Raw genomic sequence first — 19186 nt, 5'->3', positions numbered from 1 at the left:
TCTTCAACCAGCTTATATTTCACCTCTTTTCTATTTTTATTTAGATCTGTTGAAGAGTCATTCGGACTCGAAACATTAACCCTGTTCCTCTCCGCAGATGCTGTCACACCTGCTGAGGTATTTTTATTTTTGTTGTGGATTTCCAGCATCCACAGATTTTTGCTTTTATCCCAGTATCCTTTGACTGATTCTGAAAAATGTCAATGACTTATGGTTCCCCCCTGCTGATTAATGGTTCTTTATGTTATTTACCATCATTACCATCACTGAACATCCCATTATCTATATCCTGTGGGTTACCATTAACCATAAACTGAACTAGACCAGCCACATAAATACTGTGGCTACAAGAGCAGGTCAGAAGCTGGGAATAGTGCAATGAGTCACACATCTCCTGACTCCCCAAAGCCTCTCCAACATCTATAAGGCACACACCGGTCATGTGATGGAATGCTCCACAGTTGCCTGGATGAGTGCATCTCCAAAAGCACACAAGAAGCTTCTGGGTTAAAGCAGTAGCTTGATTGGCACCCCATCCACAAATATTCACTCCCTCCAATACCGACACACAGTGACAGCATTGTCTACCATCCACATGATACACTGCAGGAATTCACCAAGGCTCCTTAGACAGCACCTTACAAACCCACAACCACTACCATCTAGAAGGACAATGGCAACAAATAGATGGGAACACCACCACCTAGAAATTCCCTTCCAAGGCATTCAACATCCCAGCTTGGAAATATCTGACTGTTCCTTCACTGTGGCTGGGTGAAAGCGCTGGGACTCTGTTCGGACAGCACCGTGGGTAGAGCTACACGACATGGACTGCAGCTGTTCAAGAAGGCAGCTCTGCACCACCTTATCAAGGGAAAATAGGGATGGACAATAATGCCGGCCCTGCCTTCCAAGCCAATGTCCCGCGAGTTAACATAAAAATGATGTTTTGCTCAGATAAAAGAATATGTTTTATACCTTCCTTGACCATTTTTTCAGGATAGGGGAAGTACGCTGTATTGCCCTCATGAGTGATACCCTGAGCTCATCGTCTCAGACTTTGTTCAATGGTGCAAGTTCCTCATGAAATCCAAACCTTTATCAGTGACCGTTTTCGAGGCCATTTGAACAGTCATGGTTTTCTCTCTGTGGCTGCTCCTGCTTGGAATGAGTTTCTTTTATAACAAAGGATTGGATGGTTAAGTTGCTTATAACATTGAAATGATGTCGGCCTAATGCAAAGGATTGCAGAGCACTGAGGGAACAGTTTACAAAATAAGTAGTATAAAGTTATACAGAGCGTGAATAAAATATAAGTGCAAAGCAGTGATCAGTTTTTAAATATAAGGAGATGATCTCTCTTTTTGCATTCAGTTAATACATGGCCTTGAGTGATAAAAACAAGTCTAAAAGGATTACATGGTTACAATATTAGCCACACATTATTACAGCAGTTACCTTTAATACAAAGAATGCATTGAGACAAATGTTTTCCCTAAGTCACTGCTAATGAAATCTAACTTCATGTAGAGCACAGCTGTTTTTATTCATTCCTCCTATTACATGCTGAAGTCCTCTATTGGTTATATTTTATAATGATAATGTACTGTTTATTTAATTCATGAATATACTTTGTTTCTGTGTAAAGTGAACAAAAGCTAATCATTAAACACAACTTTCCCTGCAGAATTTAAAGTTTGGTTTTGAGAGAAAGGAAGGAAGAGAGACACAGAAAGGGAAAGAGAGAGAGAGAGGCACCTAAAAAGACAGGCAGATCAATGCATTGAAAGAGAGAAATTGACAGGATAAAGAGAAAGACAGAAAGTGTGGTGTGCGAAAGAGAGAGCGAGATAGGGAACGAGCAAGAAAGAAAGAGAGAGGTAATGTGTGAGAGAGGGAGAGAGCGAGATAGAGAGCGAGTGAGAAAGAGAAAGAGAGAGGTAAGGTGTGAGAGAGGGAGAAGGACAAAGAACAAAGAGAGAGAAAGGAACAGAGAAAAAGAACAAGGGGGTCACTGAGAGAGAGTCTGATAGAAAAAGAGCCAGAGGGAGAGAGAGAGAAAGCGAGAAAAAGAGAGGAAGATGAAAAGAGAGAAAGACGAGAGGGTCAAAGAAATCTAAATCAGAAACTCAGAAAGTGAGTTGTGAAAATGTGGCCTGTCTTGTGATCTTGTTTGTGTAGAAATGAGTTACAGCATTCATTGGGCAGAGAGTTCACTTTGAGGGGTAAATGGAATGCACAGCGGCCATTTCAATCCATTTTACTGTGTTACTGATCGTGCATTTCTGTCTTTGTCTCTCTCTCACTGCCCCTCCACCTTGTGAGGTGTGTGTGAGAGAGCGAGAAGGAGGGAGAGAAGTGAGTGAGAAAAGTCAGAGGGACTGAGTGAGTGAGAGCAAGAGAATGAGAGAGAAAGGGTGAGGAAGACAGGGACTGATAGAGAAATGGGAGGGAGTCAGGACCGAACAGGGAGAGAGGGGGAAAGAGGCGAGAGTACTGGGGAAACGAGGGAGAGGGGGTCGATAAAAAGAGAGTGAGGGGAAAAGAGAGAGAGGGAGAGCGATAGAACAGGCAATCAGAGAAGGGGAAACAGGGAGAGTGAGAAAGCGAGTGAGAGAAACAGAGAGGAATGGGAATGAGTGAAGGGTTAACAGGGAGAGAGATGGAAAATGGAGTGAACTGTGGGTGGGGTGTTGAAGAGAGACAGGACCTTGAGGATCTCCAGTATGTAGTCACAGACCCAGCTCCATTCTCAACCTTCCAGAAATAGTGACTTTGAAGAATTAAATGTCGGGTTGTTGATATTAAGAAGTGCCCAAATTGATCAGTTTCTTCCAGTTTAAATACGGAGATAACCTTTTGTGGGGGCTGAAGTGGTGCGGGGGTGGGGGGTCAATTTCTTCACCCCTCCTGAACATTAACCGTGGTGACACTGCCCCTAGTGAGATTTACTGAAGAACTGATTGTGGATCGCTTCCATTCCAATGTCCTTCCCTCTCCATCCCCTCACCTCTCTACATGAATCATATGTAAATAAAAACATGGCCACAGTGTCGAGTGTTGTTATTTATAACTGCGAGACAGCAAAATCTTCAGGGTGCATTTCGATCAACATTCACCCCGAGACAGGCAGGATAAGGGATAGAGACATCCAGATATTTATCAAGACCAGGAGCAATAGATAGATGAGCAGAGATGGATGAGCTGGATAGATACAGAGAGAGGAGGGAACAGAGAGAGAGAGAGGTAACTGTGCTAGGAATTGAATGTTTACTGTTAATTATTACTGTACACACAGCACCAATCCTGGACTGAGAAGACAGAGGGAGTGAAGGAGGGGGAAGGGCAGGGGAGGGTGGGGGTGTGGGTGGATGGCGATTAGTGAATGTGTTCGGGTCAATCCTGGACTGTGCGGGCACATGGCCGACATGGAATAGGAGAGGGACATTCCTGGACTGAGTGGGTATAGAATGATATCAATGGTGACAGGGCTGGCATGGAATAGGAGAGGGACAATCCTGGACTGAGTGGGTATAGAATGATATCAATGGTGACAGGGCTGGCATGGAATAGGAGAGGGACAATCCTGGACTGAGTGGGTATAGAATGATATCAACGGTGACAGGGCTGGCATGGAGTAGGAGAGGGACAATCCTGGACTGAGTGGGTATAGAACGATATCAATGGTGACAGGGCTGGCATGGAATAGGAGAGGGACAATCCTGGACTGAGTGGGTATAGAATTATATCAATGGTTCGGTTCAGTGGGCAGGAAAGTGACAAATGAAATTCAAACCGGAGGAGTGTGAGGTAATTGAATCTGGGAGGATAACAAAGCAAAGGGAACACTCAATAAACTGGGAGGATATTGAGAGAGGTCGAGGAAGTGAGAGATTTGGAGTGAATGTTCACTGGTCCCTGAAGGTGGCAGTACAGGTGGATAAGGTGGTAAAGAAAGCGGACAGAATGCTTTCCTTTATTGGATGAGGTATTGAGTACAAAACCAGGGATGTGATGATAGAAATGAATAAAAATAATTGTTTAGGCCACAGCTGGAATTTTGTGAACAGTTCTGGTCATATTACAGGAAGGACATATTTGCCCTGGAGAGAGTACAGAGGAGATTTACAGGAATGTTGTCAGGGCTGGAAAACTGCACCTATGAGGAGATTGGATAGGCTGGTGTTGTTTTCCTTGGAACGAGGGAGTCCGAGGGGTGTCCTAGCTGAGATGTGCAAGATCATGATGAACTTTTCAGGTCTAGAGAAGGTTCAGGGCCCTGAGCTGTTAACCCAAACTTCTCCACAGATGTTTCAGGATCAGCCTGTCCAGCATTTTCAGATTTATTTCATTTTATTCTGTTTGTATTTCACCCCCATCGCTTTGGCTTTTATTTCCTGTGAAACTATCAGCTTAGTTTTTATTGATATTTGTGTACGTTTTATTCAGTCATGTAAAGCTGAGAAATCAGACAGAAATGGTGCTTAATGTCTAGTAAACGATAACATGGTTAATTAACAATAATCCAATGAGTGAAACAAATCGTTATTATTTCTCAATTGTACTCATTTCTCACTATAAAATGTGGAACAATACAACATAATTAACAGACAGAAACTATTTGTTTACATTGCACATTGTGGCTGTGTTTGTAACACTGACAGTGAATGTGAATCTGAGCCGCTCTGTTACAGTTCTCAGTTCCGGACAGTAGATGTCCCCACACTCCGGAACAATGAAGTTTACAGATTGGAGAAGAACACAAAACAATAATTGTTCACATTGTATTGGACAGGGGGAATTTGGGATTAATAGGGAAGAAGACTAGCTCTAGTTCCATTAAACAGGAGACACAACACCCAATAATTGTTCACACTGTATTGGACAGGGGGAATTCAACAACTGATGCTTTCTTTCTGAGGGATGACAGAAAAGCATTGATACTTTCAGTCCAATCCCTTGGTTACAGAATCCGCTGGAACCTCCTCAATAGGATCCTCTCTCTGGGACACCCCATGTGGTGGGTGTTTGTCTCTATTGGACAGTGGGATCTATCCCAGCTGAACAGACCCTGTACCCACCCTGAACCCACACAGGGTCACCCTGTACCCACCCTGAACCCACACAGGGTCACCCTGTACCCACCCTGAACCCACACAGGGTCACCCTGAACCCACATTGGGTCACCCTGTACCCACCCTGTACCCACACAGGGTCACCCTGTACCCACCCTGAACCCACACAGGGTCACCCTGTACCCACCCTGAACCCACACAGGGTCACTTCCCAGCAGGGTCACTGGGCAGTGATACTGAGCGGGAGCCCTAGGGGGCTTTACCCCCAATCCCAGGAATCCTGAGTGTAATTGTCAATGTCCCACTGCAGCCCAGACTGATCCCCACCCTGGGCCCCTCCCTGTCTGTACATTTCCCCAGTGCCCCATTGGGGAACATTCAGCCCCGGATATCCTGCAGAAGCAGCGCCTGTGGGGGGGGCGGGGCCGGGCTGAGTCACGTGACCCGGTGGCTGGGCCTCTGATGTCACAATGGGAGATGACGCTCACTCAGCTCGAACAGGAATGTTTATCAATCCCAAGGTTCACATTATCACTCTCAGTCCAGGTCTGGTTCCCTGCAGCGTCTCCAGCTGATTTTTCCCATTGAAACTGAACCGATTGCCGCACAGGCTGAAAGAGATGGAAGATTAAAGAGGAATAAACAGATTGAACAACAGTGTCAATAACAGGGAGACTGGAGTTAATGGGACAAATCTCCTGCTCACTGGCTCAGCAGAGACCAGACATGAGGCTGAAGATGGCCAGCGGGTCCCTGTCATGTCCTGACTCGCGGGCCTACGTGGGAATTGCCCCAGAGGTTTAAATTTCCACTGGGTAATAGCCCTGCTGCCCGGGACCCTGTGTGAATGTCTCTGACTCTGGGTTAGAATCGGAGACTTGGGACAAATCCCCAGGACTTACCTGGGTAGTTACCCAGGAAATGTTAGACTGTAAAACCTGGTCTAATACCTGGGTAACTCCACAACCCAGTCCCCCAATCACCCCCCACTGACCATCATACTACACCCACACTCCCCCATTAACCCCTCCAACCACCCCCACCAACCCCACTCCCTCCTGACCCTCCCAACTCTGTCCTTGACCAAATCTGACCAAACCCCCGGCTTTACAGCCCGATCCAACAACGCGGCTGACCCAGCCCCATTAGCCGTCACCCTGACCGCATTAACCCCCCCGACCCCACCGACCCCCCCACTCTCCCCCTGAGCCGACTAGACTCTGCTCGGATGGAGCTCCCCCGGGGGGAGGGAGTCACTGCTGAAGGTCCCGGGAGGAAAATGAAGCAGTTTCAGTTTGGGAGAATCTTGTTGAGCAGCGGAGATCCGCTTTTCATTGCTGCTGTTTGATAGATTCAGCACCATTTATATTTTAAATCCCATTTATATTTTAATTATTACACTAAACATTAACACAAACACTCACTCGATCACATTCAGAGTCCTGCAGGTCAGGATGAGGCGGCGGAGAGCGGGGACAGATCGGTCTGTGAAGCGGTTAAATCTCAGGTCCAGATCCGTCAGTGACCGGTTTGTACTGAGAGCGGAAGCGAGATCCTCGGTACAAGAATCACTGAGACAGGTATCCCTTAGACTAAGGATCAGGGGGAGAAAAATAACAGGAATCTGGGTAAATCCACAGTGTTTTAATGAATACTATTAATAATAATATACAGTAAGAGGCAATCCAAAAGCACAACATCCATTTATAAAGGAAAATGAAAACACTATAAATGCTGCATATTAAATATAAATATAATATTGGAAATACTCAGCAGAGCCGGCAAGTATTTGTGAAGAGAGAAACAAAGTTAAACATAGAAACTAGGAGGAGGAGGCCATTCGGCCCTTCGAGCCTGCTCCGCCATTCATTATGATCATGGCTGATCATCCAACTCAATAGCCTGCTCCCGCTTTCTCCCCATATCCTTTGATCCCTTTCGCCCCAAGAGCTATATCTAACTCCTTCTTCAACACATGCAATGCTTTGGCCTCAACTACTTTCTGTGGTAGTGAATTCCACAGGCTCACCACTCTCTGGGTGAAGAAATTTCTCCTCATCTCAGTCCTAAATGGTCTACCCCGTATCCTCAGAGTGAGACTCCAAGTTCTGGGCTCCCCCACCATCGGGAAAATCCTTCCTGCATCTACCCTGTCTAGTCTGCTTAAAATTTTATATTTCTCTATGAGATCCCCCCTTATTCTTCTGAACTCCAGCGAAAATAATCCTAACCGAATCAATCTCTCCTCATATGTCAGTCCCGCCATCCCAGGAATCAGTCTGGTAAACCTTCGCTGCTCTCCCTCTATAGCAAGAACATCCTTCCTCAGGTAAGGAGACCAGAATTGCACACAATATCCCAGGTGTGGTCTCCCCAAGGCCCTTTATAATTGCATCAAGACATCCCTGCTCCTGTACTCGAATCCTCTCGCTATGAAGGCCAACATATCATCTGGCTTATCTGCCGCCTGCTGTACCTGGATGTTTACCTTCAGCAACTGGTGCACGAGGACACCCAGGTCTCGTTGCACATTCCCCTCTCTCAATTTATAGCCATTCTGATATTAATCTGCCTTCATGCTTTTGCTACCAAAGTGGATAACCTCACATTTCTCCACATTATCCTGCATCTGTCATGCATTTGCCCACTCACCCAGCTTGTCCAAATCACACTGAAACATCTCTGCATCCTCCTCGCAGCTCACCCTCCCACCCAGCTTTGTGTCATCTGCAAATTTGGAGATATTACATGTAGTTCACTCAGTTAAATGATTAATATATATTGCGAATAGCTGTGGTCCCAGCACCAATCCCTGCGGTACCCCACTAGTCACTGCCTGCCATTCGGAAAAAGACCCATCTATTCCTACTCTTTGTTTCCTGTCTTTCAACCAGTTTTCGATCCATCTCAAATCAGTACCGCACTTTACTGTTACACGCTAATATCTTAGGCGGGACTTCTGGAAGACCAAATAAACCACATCCACTGGCTCCCCTCTCATCAACTCTACCAGTTACATCCTCATAAAATTCCAGTACATTTGTGAAGCATGATTTCCCTTTCGTAAATCCATGTTGATTCTGCCCAATTGCGCCACTGTTTCCCAAGTGCTCAGCTATTAAATCTTTTATAATGGACTCTAGAATTTTCCCCGCTACTGACGTCAGGCTGACTGGTCTATAATTCCCTGTTTTCTCTCTGCCTCCCTTTTTAAATAGTGGGATTACATTAGCTCCCCTCCAATCTGTAGGAACTGTTCTAGTGTCTATAGAATCTCGGAAGATGACCACCAATTCATCCACAGTTTCTCTGGCCACTTCCTTAAGTACTCTGGGATGGAGATTATCAGGCCCTGGGGATTTATCGGCCTTCAATCCCGTCAATTTACCCAACACCATTTCCCTACTAATGCTGATTTCTTTCAGTTCCTCCCATTAACTAAATCCTATGTGCCCCAACATTTTTAGTATGTTATTTGTGTCCTCTTTTGTGAAGACAAAGCCAAAGTATGTATTTAGTTGGTTGGCCACTTCTTTGTTCCCCATTATAAATTGCCCTGTTTTTGACTGTGAGGGACTTACATTTGTCTTCAACAATTTTTTTCTCTCCACATACCTATCGAAACCTTTACAGTCAGTTTTTATGTTCCCTACAAGCTTACTCTCGAAATCTATTTTCCTCTTCTTAATCAATCCTTTGGCCCTCCTTTGTTGAATTCTAAACTGCTCCAATCCTCAGGTCTGTTCTTTTCTCTGGCCAATGTGTATGCTTTTTCCTTGGATCTAATGCTACCTCTAATTTCCCTTGTAAGCCATCGTTTGGCCACCTTTCCTGTTTTACTTATGCGCACGACAGGAATAAACAATTGTTGTAGTTCACCCACGCGCTCTTTGAATGTTTGCCATTGCTTATCTACCGACACCCCTTGAAGTAACGTTTTCTCAATGCATCATAGCCAACTCGTGTCTCATACCATTATAGTTCCCTTTGTTAAGATTCAGGACCCTAGTCTCAGAATCAACTACTTCACTCTCCATCTTGATGAAGAATTTTATCATATTAAAGTCTGAGCTGTTAGTAGAACTGGGAAATACCAGTGAATTGACAGGGTTTAAGCTATGGTGTTTGGGTGATTTGGGGCAAGGAGAGAACAGAATGGAATTTGTGGTGTGATTAAATGACAAAAGGGATGATGGTGCAAGACAACAGCGCAGTATCTCCATGTCACTCGGTGGGGGGATATGGGATGGTGCTTGACTCAGGAATGAAGTTTGTGGTCGGGATGTGGATAATGGCTGTGATCTTGCTGGAAGCTATGAAGACAACATCCCTGATTTACTGATGTCTCCCTGGGTCGCTTCTCCAGGCTGCTCGGGCTCGGAGGGAGGTCTTGTTCCCTCAGGACAGGAGGAGGAGATCGGCCCAGTCAATCCGAGCAAGCCTGGGGGGAGATTGCTGAGGAGGTGAGCAGGTGTGGGGCACGTGGTTGCAGTGACACAAAATGATCAACACCCTGATGTGTTCTGGCAAGGTGAGTGCAGCAAACACTGTTAAACGTACAGTCTTATACGTGACTAAGGATGCCCACGGAGCAGCATTGACTGTCAGAGACATGTCAGCCTCTCTGTGGAAGGCCGCGGCCAGTGAGAGTTGACTCCTGCGCTGCCGAGACTGAGTGGCCACATGTAGGAGGCATCTCTGTGATGACATGATGGGCAGCCAGGCTGACATCAGCATAGACCAATGTGTATCTTAGATGGGTGAGTAGCCGTAGAAATGTACGTGCTTGTAGAAGAGAGTGCATGATGTCAGCGAAGGAGGCACTAAGAGTGCTGGCGTCCAGATCTTGCCATCCTTACACCAATAAAAGATGAAGTGCTGCAGCTGAGAGGCCTGAAGACAGGGCGGATGGTTGGTGGAGCTCAGAGATCGAGTGGTTTAATGTGGTGGGGGATGTGATCCCAGGAGTAGAATCAGATAGGTCAGATTCAGATCAGAAAAACTGAGGTAGAACATTAGCTAGGGACGTTGTGATACGCATGGAGTTACAGGAGGAGCAAAGTTTAAAAAGTGTCCAGCAAGGGAAATTGATAGGGTTAAACTGTTTATACATCAATGCAAGGAGTATTACAAACAAGGTAGATGAGTTAATGGCACAGGTAGACACATGGCAGCAGGATGTCATTGCTATAATGGAGACCTGGCTAAAGGAGAGACAAAACTGGCAGCTAAATATCCCTGGTTATAGAGTCTTCAGACATGCTATAGAGTAAGAGATTAAAAAAGGGAGCGGGGTAGCACTAATGGTTAAAGAATCAATACCAGTTGTGAGAAGGGATGATGTATTAAATGGGTCAACAAACGAGGCTTTATGCTTTGAGCTTAGAAGTAAAAAAGGAGCAGTCACACTACTGGGGGTATAGTACAGAACCCCAAATACTGAAAGGGAGATAGAAGAATAAATATGGAGGCAAATTTCTACTTGTAAGAACAAAAGAGCAATAATAGTAGGAGACTTCAACTATCCTAAAATCAACTGGGATTCAAACAATATAAGGGGCACTGAGGGAAAAAAAATCATGCAGTGTGACCAGGAAAATTTTTCAACCAATTAGCGACAAACACAACGAGAGGAGATGCAATTCTAGACCTAGTCTTGGGGAACGAAGAAGGGCAAGTGAATGTAGTGACAGTTGGCGACCATATCCGGGACAGTGATCACATTTCAGTTAGATTTAGCATTACAATGGAAAAAGACAGAGATAAGGCAGGAGTTAAAGTCTTCAACTGGGGGAAGGCAAATTTTGCAGAAATGAGAAGGGACTTGGCTGAGGTGGACTGGACAGCACTGCTGGAAGAAATAACAATGGAAAATCAGTGGGAAGCACTAAAAAGCAAGATCCTAATTGTACATAGTAGGCATGTCCCCTACAAACATGAGTGGTACTGCCAAATCTAGACCTCCCTGGTTGTCTAGAGGAATACAGGGAAAGATCAAACAGAAAAAAAGAATGTGTACGATTGGCAGAAAGAACTAAGCACTGCAGATAACCTAGGTGAATATAGGAATATAGGGACGAAGTAAAAAAGGAAATAAAGAAATCAAAGAGAGGACATGAAAAAAGATTAGGAAGAAAAGTTGAAGATAACCCAAAGATGTTTTACCAACACCTTAATGCTAAAGGATTAGTTAAGGAAAAAGTGAGACCTATCAGAGATGAAGATGGAAACTTGTGTGTAAGTGCAAAGGCTGTGGGAGGGGTTTTGAATGAATATTTTGTCTCCGTGTTTACAAAGGAAAGGGAGGATGTAGATATAGTAGTCCAGGAGGAACACTGCGAGATATTGGATGGGATAGTCACGAAGAGAGAGGAAGTGCTGGAAGGGTTGAAGTCCTTACAAGTTGATAAGTCACCAGGGCCAGATGGATTGTTTCCGAAGCTGCTGAAGGAAGTCAGGGAGGAGATAGCAGATGCTCTGAGGATGATTTTCCAATCTTCACTAGATACAGGGGAGGTACCAGAGGACTGGAGAAAAGCAAACGGAGTCCCATTGTTTAAAAATGGATCAAAGGAAATGCCAAACAATTATAGGCCAGTTAGTCTTACATCGGTGATGAGCACATTAGTAGAATCAATCTTGAGAGATAAGATTAACTGTCATGTGGAAAGCCATGGTCTAGTCAGGGATGGTCAGCATGAATTTGTTAAAGGAAGGTCTTGCCTCACAAATTTGATTGAATTATTTGAGGAAGTGACAAAAAGGGTTGATGAAGGTAGTGCAGTTCATTTTGTGTACCAGGTCCCACATGGCAAATTGGTCAGGAAAGTAAAAGCCCAAGGGATTCAGGCTAATGTGGCAAACTGGATAAAAAGATTGGCTTTTGTAACAGGAAACAAAGGTTAATGGTCGATGGATGCCCTTGTGCATGGAAAGTTGTCTAAAATGGTGTTCCACAGGGCTCGGTAATGGGATCCTTGCTGTTTGTGTTATATATTAACGATTTGGACGTGAATGTGGGGGGCACAATTGGGAAATTTACAGATGACACGAAGATTGGTCCAGTAGTGGATAGTGTAGAGGATAGTCATAATCTCCAAAGCGATATAGATGGGTTGGTGGAGTGGGTGGTAAAGTGGCAGATGGATTTTAACATAGAGAAGTGTTAGGTCATACATTTAGGAAGGTCAAACAGTTACAGGGATCACATAATAAATGGGAATATACTAAGGTGGGTAGATGAAGTGAGAGATATTGGCGTACAAGTACACAGGTCCCTGAAGGAAGCAGTTCAAGTAGACAAGGTTGTAAAGAAGGCATATAGAATGTTCTCCTCCATTGGTTGAGGAATAGAATATAAAAGCAAAGATATAATATTGGAATTGAATAAACACTGGTGAGGCCACAACTGGAGTATTGTGTGCGATTCTGGTCACCACATTACAGGAAGGACGTAATAGCTCTGGAGAGAGTGCAGAGGAGGTTTACAGGAACATTGACAGGATTAGAAAAGTGCAGCTATGAGGAGAGGTTGGATAAATTGAGGTTATTTTCCTTAGAACAAAGAAGGATGAGAGGTGACTTGATTGAAATGTACAAAATTTTGAGGGGAATAGATAGAGTGGAAAGGATAAAATTGTTTCCCTTCATGGAGAATTCTAAAACCAGGGGGCATAGATTCAAGAGAAGTGGCAGAAAGTGTAGGGGGGGGGCATGAGGAAGAAAATTTTTACGCAGAGGGTAGTGGAAGTCTGGAATTCGCTGCCCAAGTTGGTGGTAGCGGCAGAAAATTTAAACTCTTTGAAAAAGTACCTGGATCTGCACCTAAAGTGTTGTAAGCTGCAGGGCTATGGGCCGGGTGCAGGAAGGTGGGATTAGAATGGACACTTGGGTGTCCTCAGCCTGGCATGGACAAGATAGGCCGAATGGCCTCCTTCTGTGCTGTAACTTTTCTATTTTTCTATGTTTCTAATGAATGGCACAGGAGAGCCTCTGGGGTCCACAAAACATAATGCTTCTCTATCCATCACTGGGCACAGATTGTAGTCTGAAGAACGTGTTGGAATATGAACAGAATAACTAGGAGCAGGAGTAGGCCATTCAGCCCCTCAAGAATTCTCCGTCATTTGATAAGATGATGGCTGATCTGATTCTGGCTGATCTGATTCTGGCTGATCTGATTCTGGCTGATCTGATTCTGGCTGATCTGATTCTGGCTGATCTGATTCTGGCTGATCTGATTCTGGCCTGAACTCCGCTTTCCTGTCGGTCTGCAGTAACCCTCATTTCTCTCGTCAATCAAAAATCTACCTTAACTCAGCCTTGAATATATTCAGTGACCCAGCCTCCATTCACCTCTTGGGAAGAGAATTCCATAGACTAACTAAATTTCTTCTCATCTCAGTATTAAATGGGAGACCGCTATTTTTTAAACAGTGTCCCTAAGTTCTCCACCCACAAGAGGAAAGATCCTTTCAGCGTTCACCCTGTCAAGTCTCCTCAGGATCTTATATGTTCAAAAAGATCACCTCTCAGCCTCCTGAACACCAACGGGTATAGGCCCAATCTGCTTAACTTCTCATCATAAAATAAACCCCTTCACCCCAGCAATCAGTCGAGTGAATCTTCTCTGAACTGGTTCTAATGCAATTATACCCTTTCTTGAGTAAATAGACCAAACCTGTATAGTTTACTCCAGATGCTGTCTGACTAAGGCCCTGTATAGCTGCAGCAAAACTTCTCTACTTTTACAATGCATTCCCCTTGCAATAAAAACATATGAAATAGGAGTAGGAACCAGCTATTCAGCCCTTCGAGTCCGCTCTGCCATTCACTGAGATCATGGTTCATCTTCCACTTCAACAACATTTACTTGTGTTAACCACATGTTCCATGATGCTTTCAATGTGTAGAAATCTATAAATCTGTCTTGAACATACTAAATGACTGACCCTCCTCTGGGGCTGTGAATTCAAAAGATTCACCACGCTCTAAGTAAAGAAATTCCTCCATATCTCAGTCCTAAATGGCCTGCCCCTTATTCTGAGACTGTATCCCCTGGTTCTAGACACCCCCAGCCTGGGGCAACCTCCTACCTGCATCTACACTGTCAATCCCTGTAAGAATTTTGTATGCCTGAATGAGATCACCTCTCATTCTTCTAAACTCCAGAGAACAGAGGCCCACTCTATTTAATTTCTCCTCAGCACGCATTGCTCCAGGAATTATTTTAGTGGAAACTTCATCGCACTCAGTCTAAGACAAGTACATCTTTCCTTAGGTAAGAAGACAAAAACTGTATAGAATGCTCCTGTCACCATCTCACCAAGGCGGTGAGACATCTTTACTCCTAAACTCAAATCCACTTGTAATAAAAGCCAACATACCATTTACCTTTTTAACTGTTTGCTGTATCTGCATGTTAGCTTTAAGTGACTCCTGATCAAGGACACTGAAATACCTTTGAAGATCAACACTTCCCAGTCTCTTACCATTTAACAAATGGTCTGTATTTGTTATTTCCTGCCAATGTGGATAACATCACATTCCTCCATATTATATTCCATCTGCCAAATTTTTGGCCACTCTCTTATCCTCTCCAGATCCCCTTGAAGCTACTTTGCATCCTCCTCACAACTCACACTTCCACCTAATTTCCTGTCACCTGCAAACTTCTAAATATTACATTTAATCCCCATGTCCAAATCATTGATATACATTGTGAATAGCTGTGACTGTGATCCTTGCCCTATCTCACTGTACCACATCCACGGGTCTCCCCTTATCTATTCTACTGACTGCATCCTCAAAAATCCCCAACAGGTATGTTACACATGATTTCCCTTTCATAAATCCATGTTGAATCTGCCCAATCCTACCATTATTTTCTAAGTGTTCTATTATCACATCCTTTATTGCAAAATCTAGCATTTTCCTTCCTCCTTATGTCAGGCTAACAGATCTCTAGTTCCCAGTTTACTCTCCCTCTTTTCTTAAACAACAGGGTTATATCTTCCACCTTCCAATCTGCAGGAACCATTCCAGAGGCTACAGAATTTTGAAATATGATCACCAACGCATCTCCTATCTCTGCAGCCACTTCCTTCAACACTCTGGGATGTAGATCATCCGGGTCAGGGAATTTATCTACTTTAGGTCCCAATAATTTCTCTAATACTTTTTTAAACAAATATTCATATCTTGCAGTTCCTCGTTTACATTAGTCCCTGATTCTCCTTTATTTCTGATCGATTTTTAGTATTTTGCTCTGTGAAGACAGACACAAAGTATTTGTTTAATTTCTCTGCCATTTCCTTATTCCACATTGTAATTTTTCCTGACTTTGCTTGAAATGGATCCACATTTATTTTTACTAATACTTTCCTTTTTACATACCTACAGAAGCATTTACAATCAGTCTTTGTGTTTCTTGCTAGTTTACTCTCATATTCTATCTTTTCTTTCTTCATCCATTTCTATGCAGTTTTCTAAAATGCTCCCAATTTCCAGGCTTTACTTTTTCTGGCAACTTTATACATCTCTTCCCTTGATCTAATTCAATTCTTGATTTCTTTTGTTGGGACACGTTCATTGCTGGGATTTTGTGCATCAAAGGAATGCATTTTTGTTGTAAACACGTCACATTTCAAAGCCTTAAATGGAAGCTGGGGGTAAAGACACCACTGAGATTCACACTCAGGATCTTCGGTTTACTAGACAGTCATTGAAACTGCTTTATCCACAGCATCCACATGAACGCCAGCATACCAATTGTCTTCCTAATCACTTGCTCCACTGCATGCCTAGCGATCCATAGACTGGGACTCCCAGATCCCTCAGCACCATACAGTCTGCAGTCTTTATCCATTCACGTAAGACACTACTTTTCTATTCTTACAGCCAAAGAGGTTAAATTCACATTTTCTCACATTAAACTCCATCTGCCATTTTTTTGCCCATTCACTTCACCTATCTAAATCCCTTAATAGACTCTTTATGTCCACTTTACAAGTTACTTTCCTACCTTTGCACCATCGGCAAATTTAGCTACCATGCATTCAGTTCCTTCACTCAAGTAATTTACACAGGTACTTTAGGCCCCAGCACTGACCTCTGTGTCACTACAATAGTACCAGTTTGCCAAACCAAAAATGGCCCTTTACCCCAACTCTCTGTTTGCTGAGTTAATCAAGCGTCTATACATACTAACATGCTACCACCTGTATAACAAATTCTTATCTTGTTATCTTTGTTATCTTTGATGTGACACCTGATCAAATTGCTTTTGGAAATCCAACTGCACCAAATCTACACATTCTCCTTTACCAATTTTCATGCTACTTCCTCAAAGAAATCTAATCCATTCACCCCATGTGATTTTCAATCCACTGGGCCTCCCATGAATCTGGGGAATTTTGAAAGATCACAACCAGTGCATCTACTATGTCTGCAGCCACTTCCTTTAAGACCGTATGATGAAAGTCATCAAGACAAGGGACTTGAGAACCTGTGGTTCTAATAGTTTCCATAATAGCTTTTCCGAATAAACCTGGATGTTTGAAGTGCGTCCTTCCTTTTTACCTCTTGATTTTCAACTATTTTTTGGGATGTTTCTTTTGTCTTCTACAGTGAAGAGAGACACAAAATACCTATTCAACGCTTCTGCCATTTCCTCATTCCCATTATTAATTTCCCAGCCTCACCATCTAAGAGGCCAATGCACACTTCAGTATTCATTTCCTATATAAATATTTGGAGAATATATTAAACCCATTAACGTCCCAAGTGTCAGCGGGTTTTCGTGGCCCATCCAACCTGACGTTGGGGGAGCAGCCAATCGGCCAGGAAACCTTTACATTCTTGATGAAACCTTATCCAAGGGAGGGATGGAATCTCCGTTAGGATTTATAATAAAAATAAATACCTGGCTGTGTGTGTTTTGTGTGAGAGCTGCTTTCAGGAGCTTGATTGTGCTGCAGGGACAGTTTGGCAGCATCTTTTGTGCTTTGTTTTATTATTTGGAGGTCTGCAGCTCTCGGAGGCATCTGTCTGCCTTCAGGGAGCTGACTGGAAGCGCTCACCAGCACTTACAGTGAGGTCGGTGCCGCCCTCTTCCCTCCCCCAGCGGCAGTGCTGAGCCTTTCCCCGGCTCCGCTTCACACTGGCTGCCTCTCCATTGGCCAAGCAGCGTAAGATCATGGTCGCGGGGCTGATCGGGCAGAAGCGCATTTCACACCCGCTCCCAGGCTCCCCGATCGTGCACCCGACAAGGGAAACATTCAGGACAGCTTCATGTCTCAGTTTGATGGGTTTACATTAGAACTGGGAAAAGCAGCGTCTGCACTGGTTTTAAGTGACAGTAAATTGGGGGATTGCAACAAGGAAATGCACCGATTATTAACGTGACAAAACTGGTGAGGGTACAAAACAAATCACGGCTTGGCCTAAATTGCCAAGTGGTTATGGTACTGGGTTTGTAACCCCAAGATCAAGAGCTCAAATCTCACAATGGCAAACTATGAAACGATGTAACTTCATCTGAAACAGATGGAAACGTGTTTGTACTCGAAAGAGTTACAAAACAAATCACGGGAGTCCACACCTTAAACTTGTGTGTGGACATGGGGGGAGGATGGTAAAGGACTACAGTTTGTGGTGGGGAGAAAGATAATGGCTGTGAGGTCAGTGCACAGTGTTAGCCTCACAGCTTTATTTGTGACTAAGGATAAACGTGAACTTGGTCAAAAGCTTTTGCCCACCCAGCCACTGGCAATGCCCAGCCAGCAGCATTGGCTGTCCGAAGCTAATATGAGTAACAGTGCTCAAAATAAGACCATAAGACATAGGAGCAGAAATTAGGCCATTTGGCCCATCGAGTCTGCTCCGCCATTCAATCATGGCTGATAAGTTTCTCAACCCCATTCTCCCGCCTTCTCCCCGTAACCTTTGAACCCCTTATCAATCAAGAACCTATCTATCTCGGTCTTAAATACACTCAATGATCTGGCCTCCACAGCCTTCTGTGGCAATGAATTCCATAGATTCACCACTCTCTGGCTAAATGAGTTTCTCCTCATCTCTTTTCTAAAAGGTCTTCCCTTTACTCTGAGGCTGTGCCTTCGGGTCCTAGTCTCTCCTACTAATGGAAAGCTCTTCACCACGTCCACTCTATCCAGGTCTTTCAGTATTCTGTAAGTTTCAATCAGAATCCCCCTCATCATTCTAAACTCCATCGAGTAGAGTGCCAGTGTCCTCAAACGTTCCTCATATGTTAAGCCTTTTATTCCTGGGATCGTTCCTCTGGACCCTCTCCAGGGCCAGCACATCCTTCCTGAGATACAGAGCCTAAGATTGCTCACAATATTCTAAATGTGAACTGACCAGAGCCTTACAAAGCCTCAGCAGCATATGCCTGTTTTTATATTCTAGTCTGCTCAAAATAAATGCCAACATTGCATTTCCCTTCCTAACTACCGACTCAATCTGCAAGTTAACCTTAAGAGAATCCTGGACCAGGACTCCCAAGTCCCTTTGCACTCCAGATTTCTGAATTCATTCCCCATTTAGAATGTAGTCTATACCTCTACTCTTCGTACCAAAGTGCATGACCTCACACTTCCCCACGTTCTATTCCATCTGTCACTTGTTTGCCCATTCTCCTAATCTGTCCAAATCCTTCTGCAGCCTCCCTGCCTCCTCGATACTACCTGTCCCTTCACCTATCTTTGTATCATCATCAAACTTAGCCAGGATGCCTCAGTTCCTTCATCAAGATCATTAATGTATAAAGTGAAAAGTTGTGGTCCTAACACTGACCCCTGCAGGAACTCCACTAGTCACCAGCCACCATCCTGAGAAGGACCCCCTTATCCCCACTCTCTGCCTCCTGCCAGACAGCCAATATTCTATCCCTGCTAGTACCTTGCCTCTAACACCATGGGCTCTTATCTTACTGAGCAGCCTCCTGTGCTGCACCTTGTCAAAGGCCTTCTGGAAGTCCAAGTAGAAAACATCCATTGGCTCTCCATTGTCTAACCTACTCGTTACCTCCTCAAAGAATTCTAACAGATTTGTCAGGCATGACCTCCCCATGCTGACTTTGCCTGATTTTA

General features: G+C 44.1%; 1 protein-coding gene across 4 annotated transcripts in view; it reads right to left on the bottom strand.

The window, feature by feature from the left end:
- Positions 1 to 1330: 1330 nt before the first annotated feature.
- The window catches only part of LOC121292490 (NACHT, LRR and PYD domains-containing protein 3-like), a 64853-nt gene continuing 46997 nt past the window's right edge, over positions 1331 to 19186 (bottom strand). For all 4 annotated transcript variants that reach the window (XM_041214499.1, XM_041214500.1, XM_041214501.1 and 1 more), the window contains 2 exons: positions 6500 to 6667; positions 1331 to 5686 (listed from right to left, as the gene is read on the bottom strand). In XM_041214499.1, coding sequence (XP_041070433.1) covers positions 5599 to 5686; positions 6500 to 6667 — 256 coding nt within the window. In that variant the 3' untranslated portion in view covers positions 1331 to 5598. The remainder of the gene's footprint in view (positions 5687 to 6499; positions 6668 to 19186) is intronic.

This window comes from Carcharodon carcharias, chromosome 20 (genome assembly GCF_017639515.1).
Source record: "Carcharodon carcharias isolate sCarCar2 chromosome 20, sCarCar2.pri, whole genome shotgun sequence".
Lineage (NCBI taxonomy): Eukaryota > Metazoa > Chordata > Chondrichthyes > Lamniformes > Lamnidae > Carcharodon > Carcharodon carcharias.
This window is presented reverse-complemented; position numbering and strand designations above follow the sequence as displayed.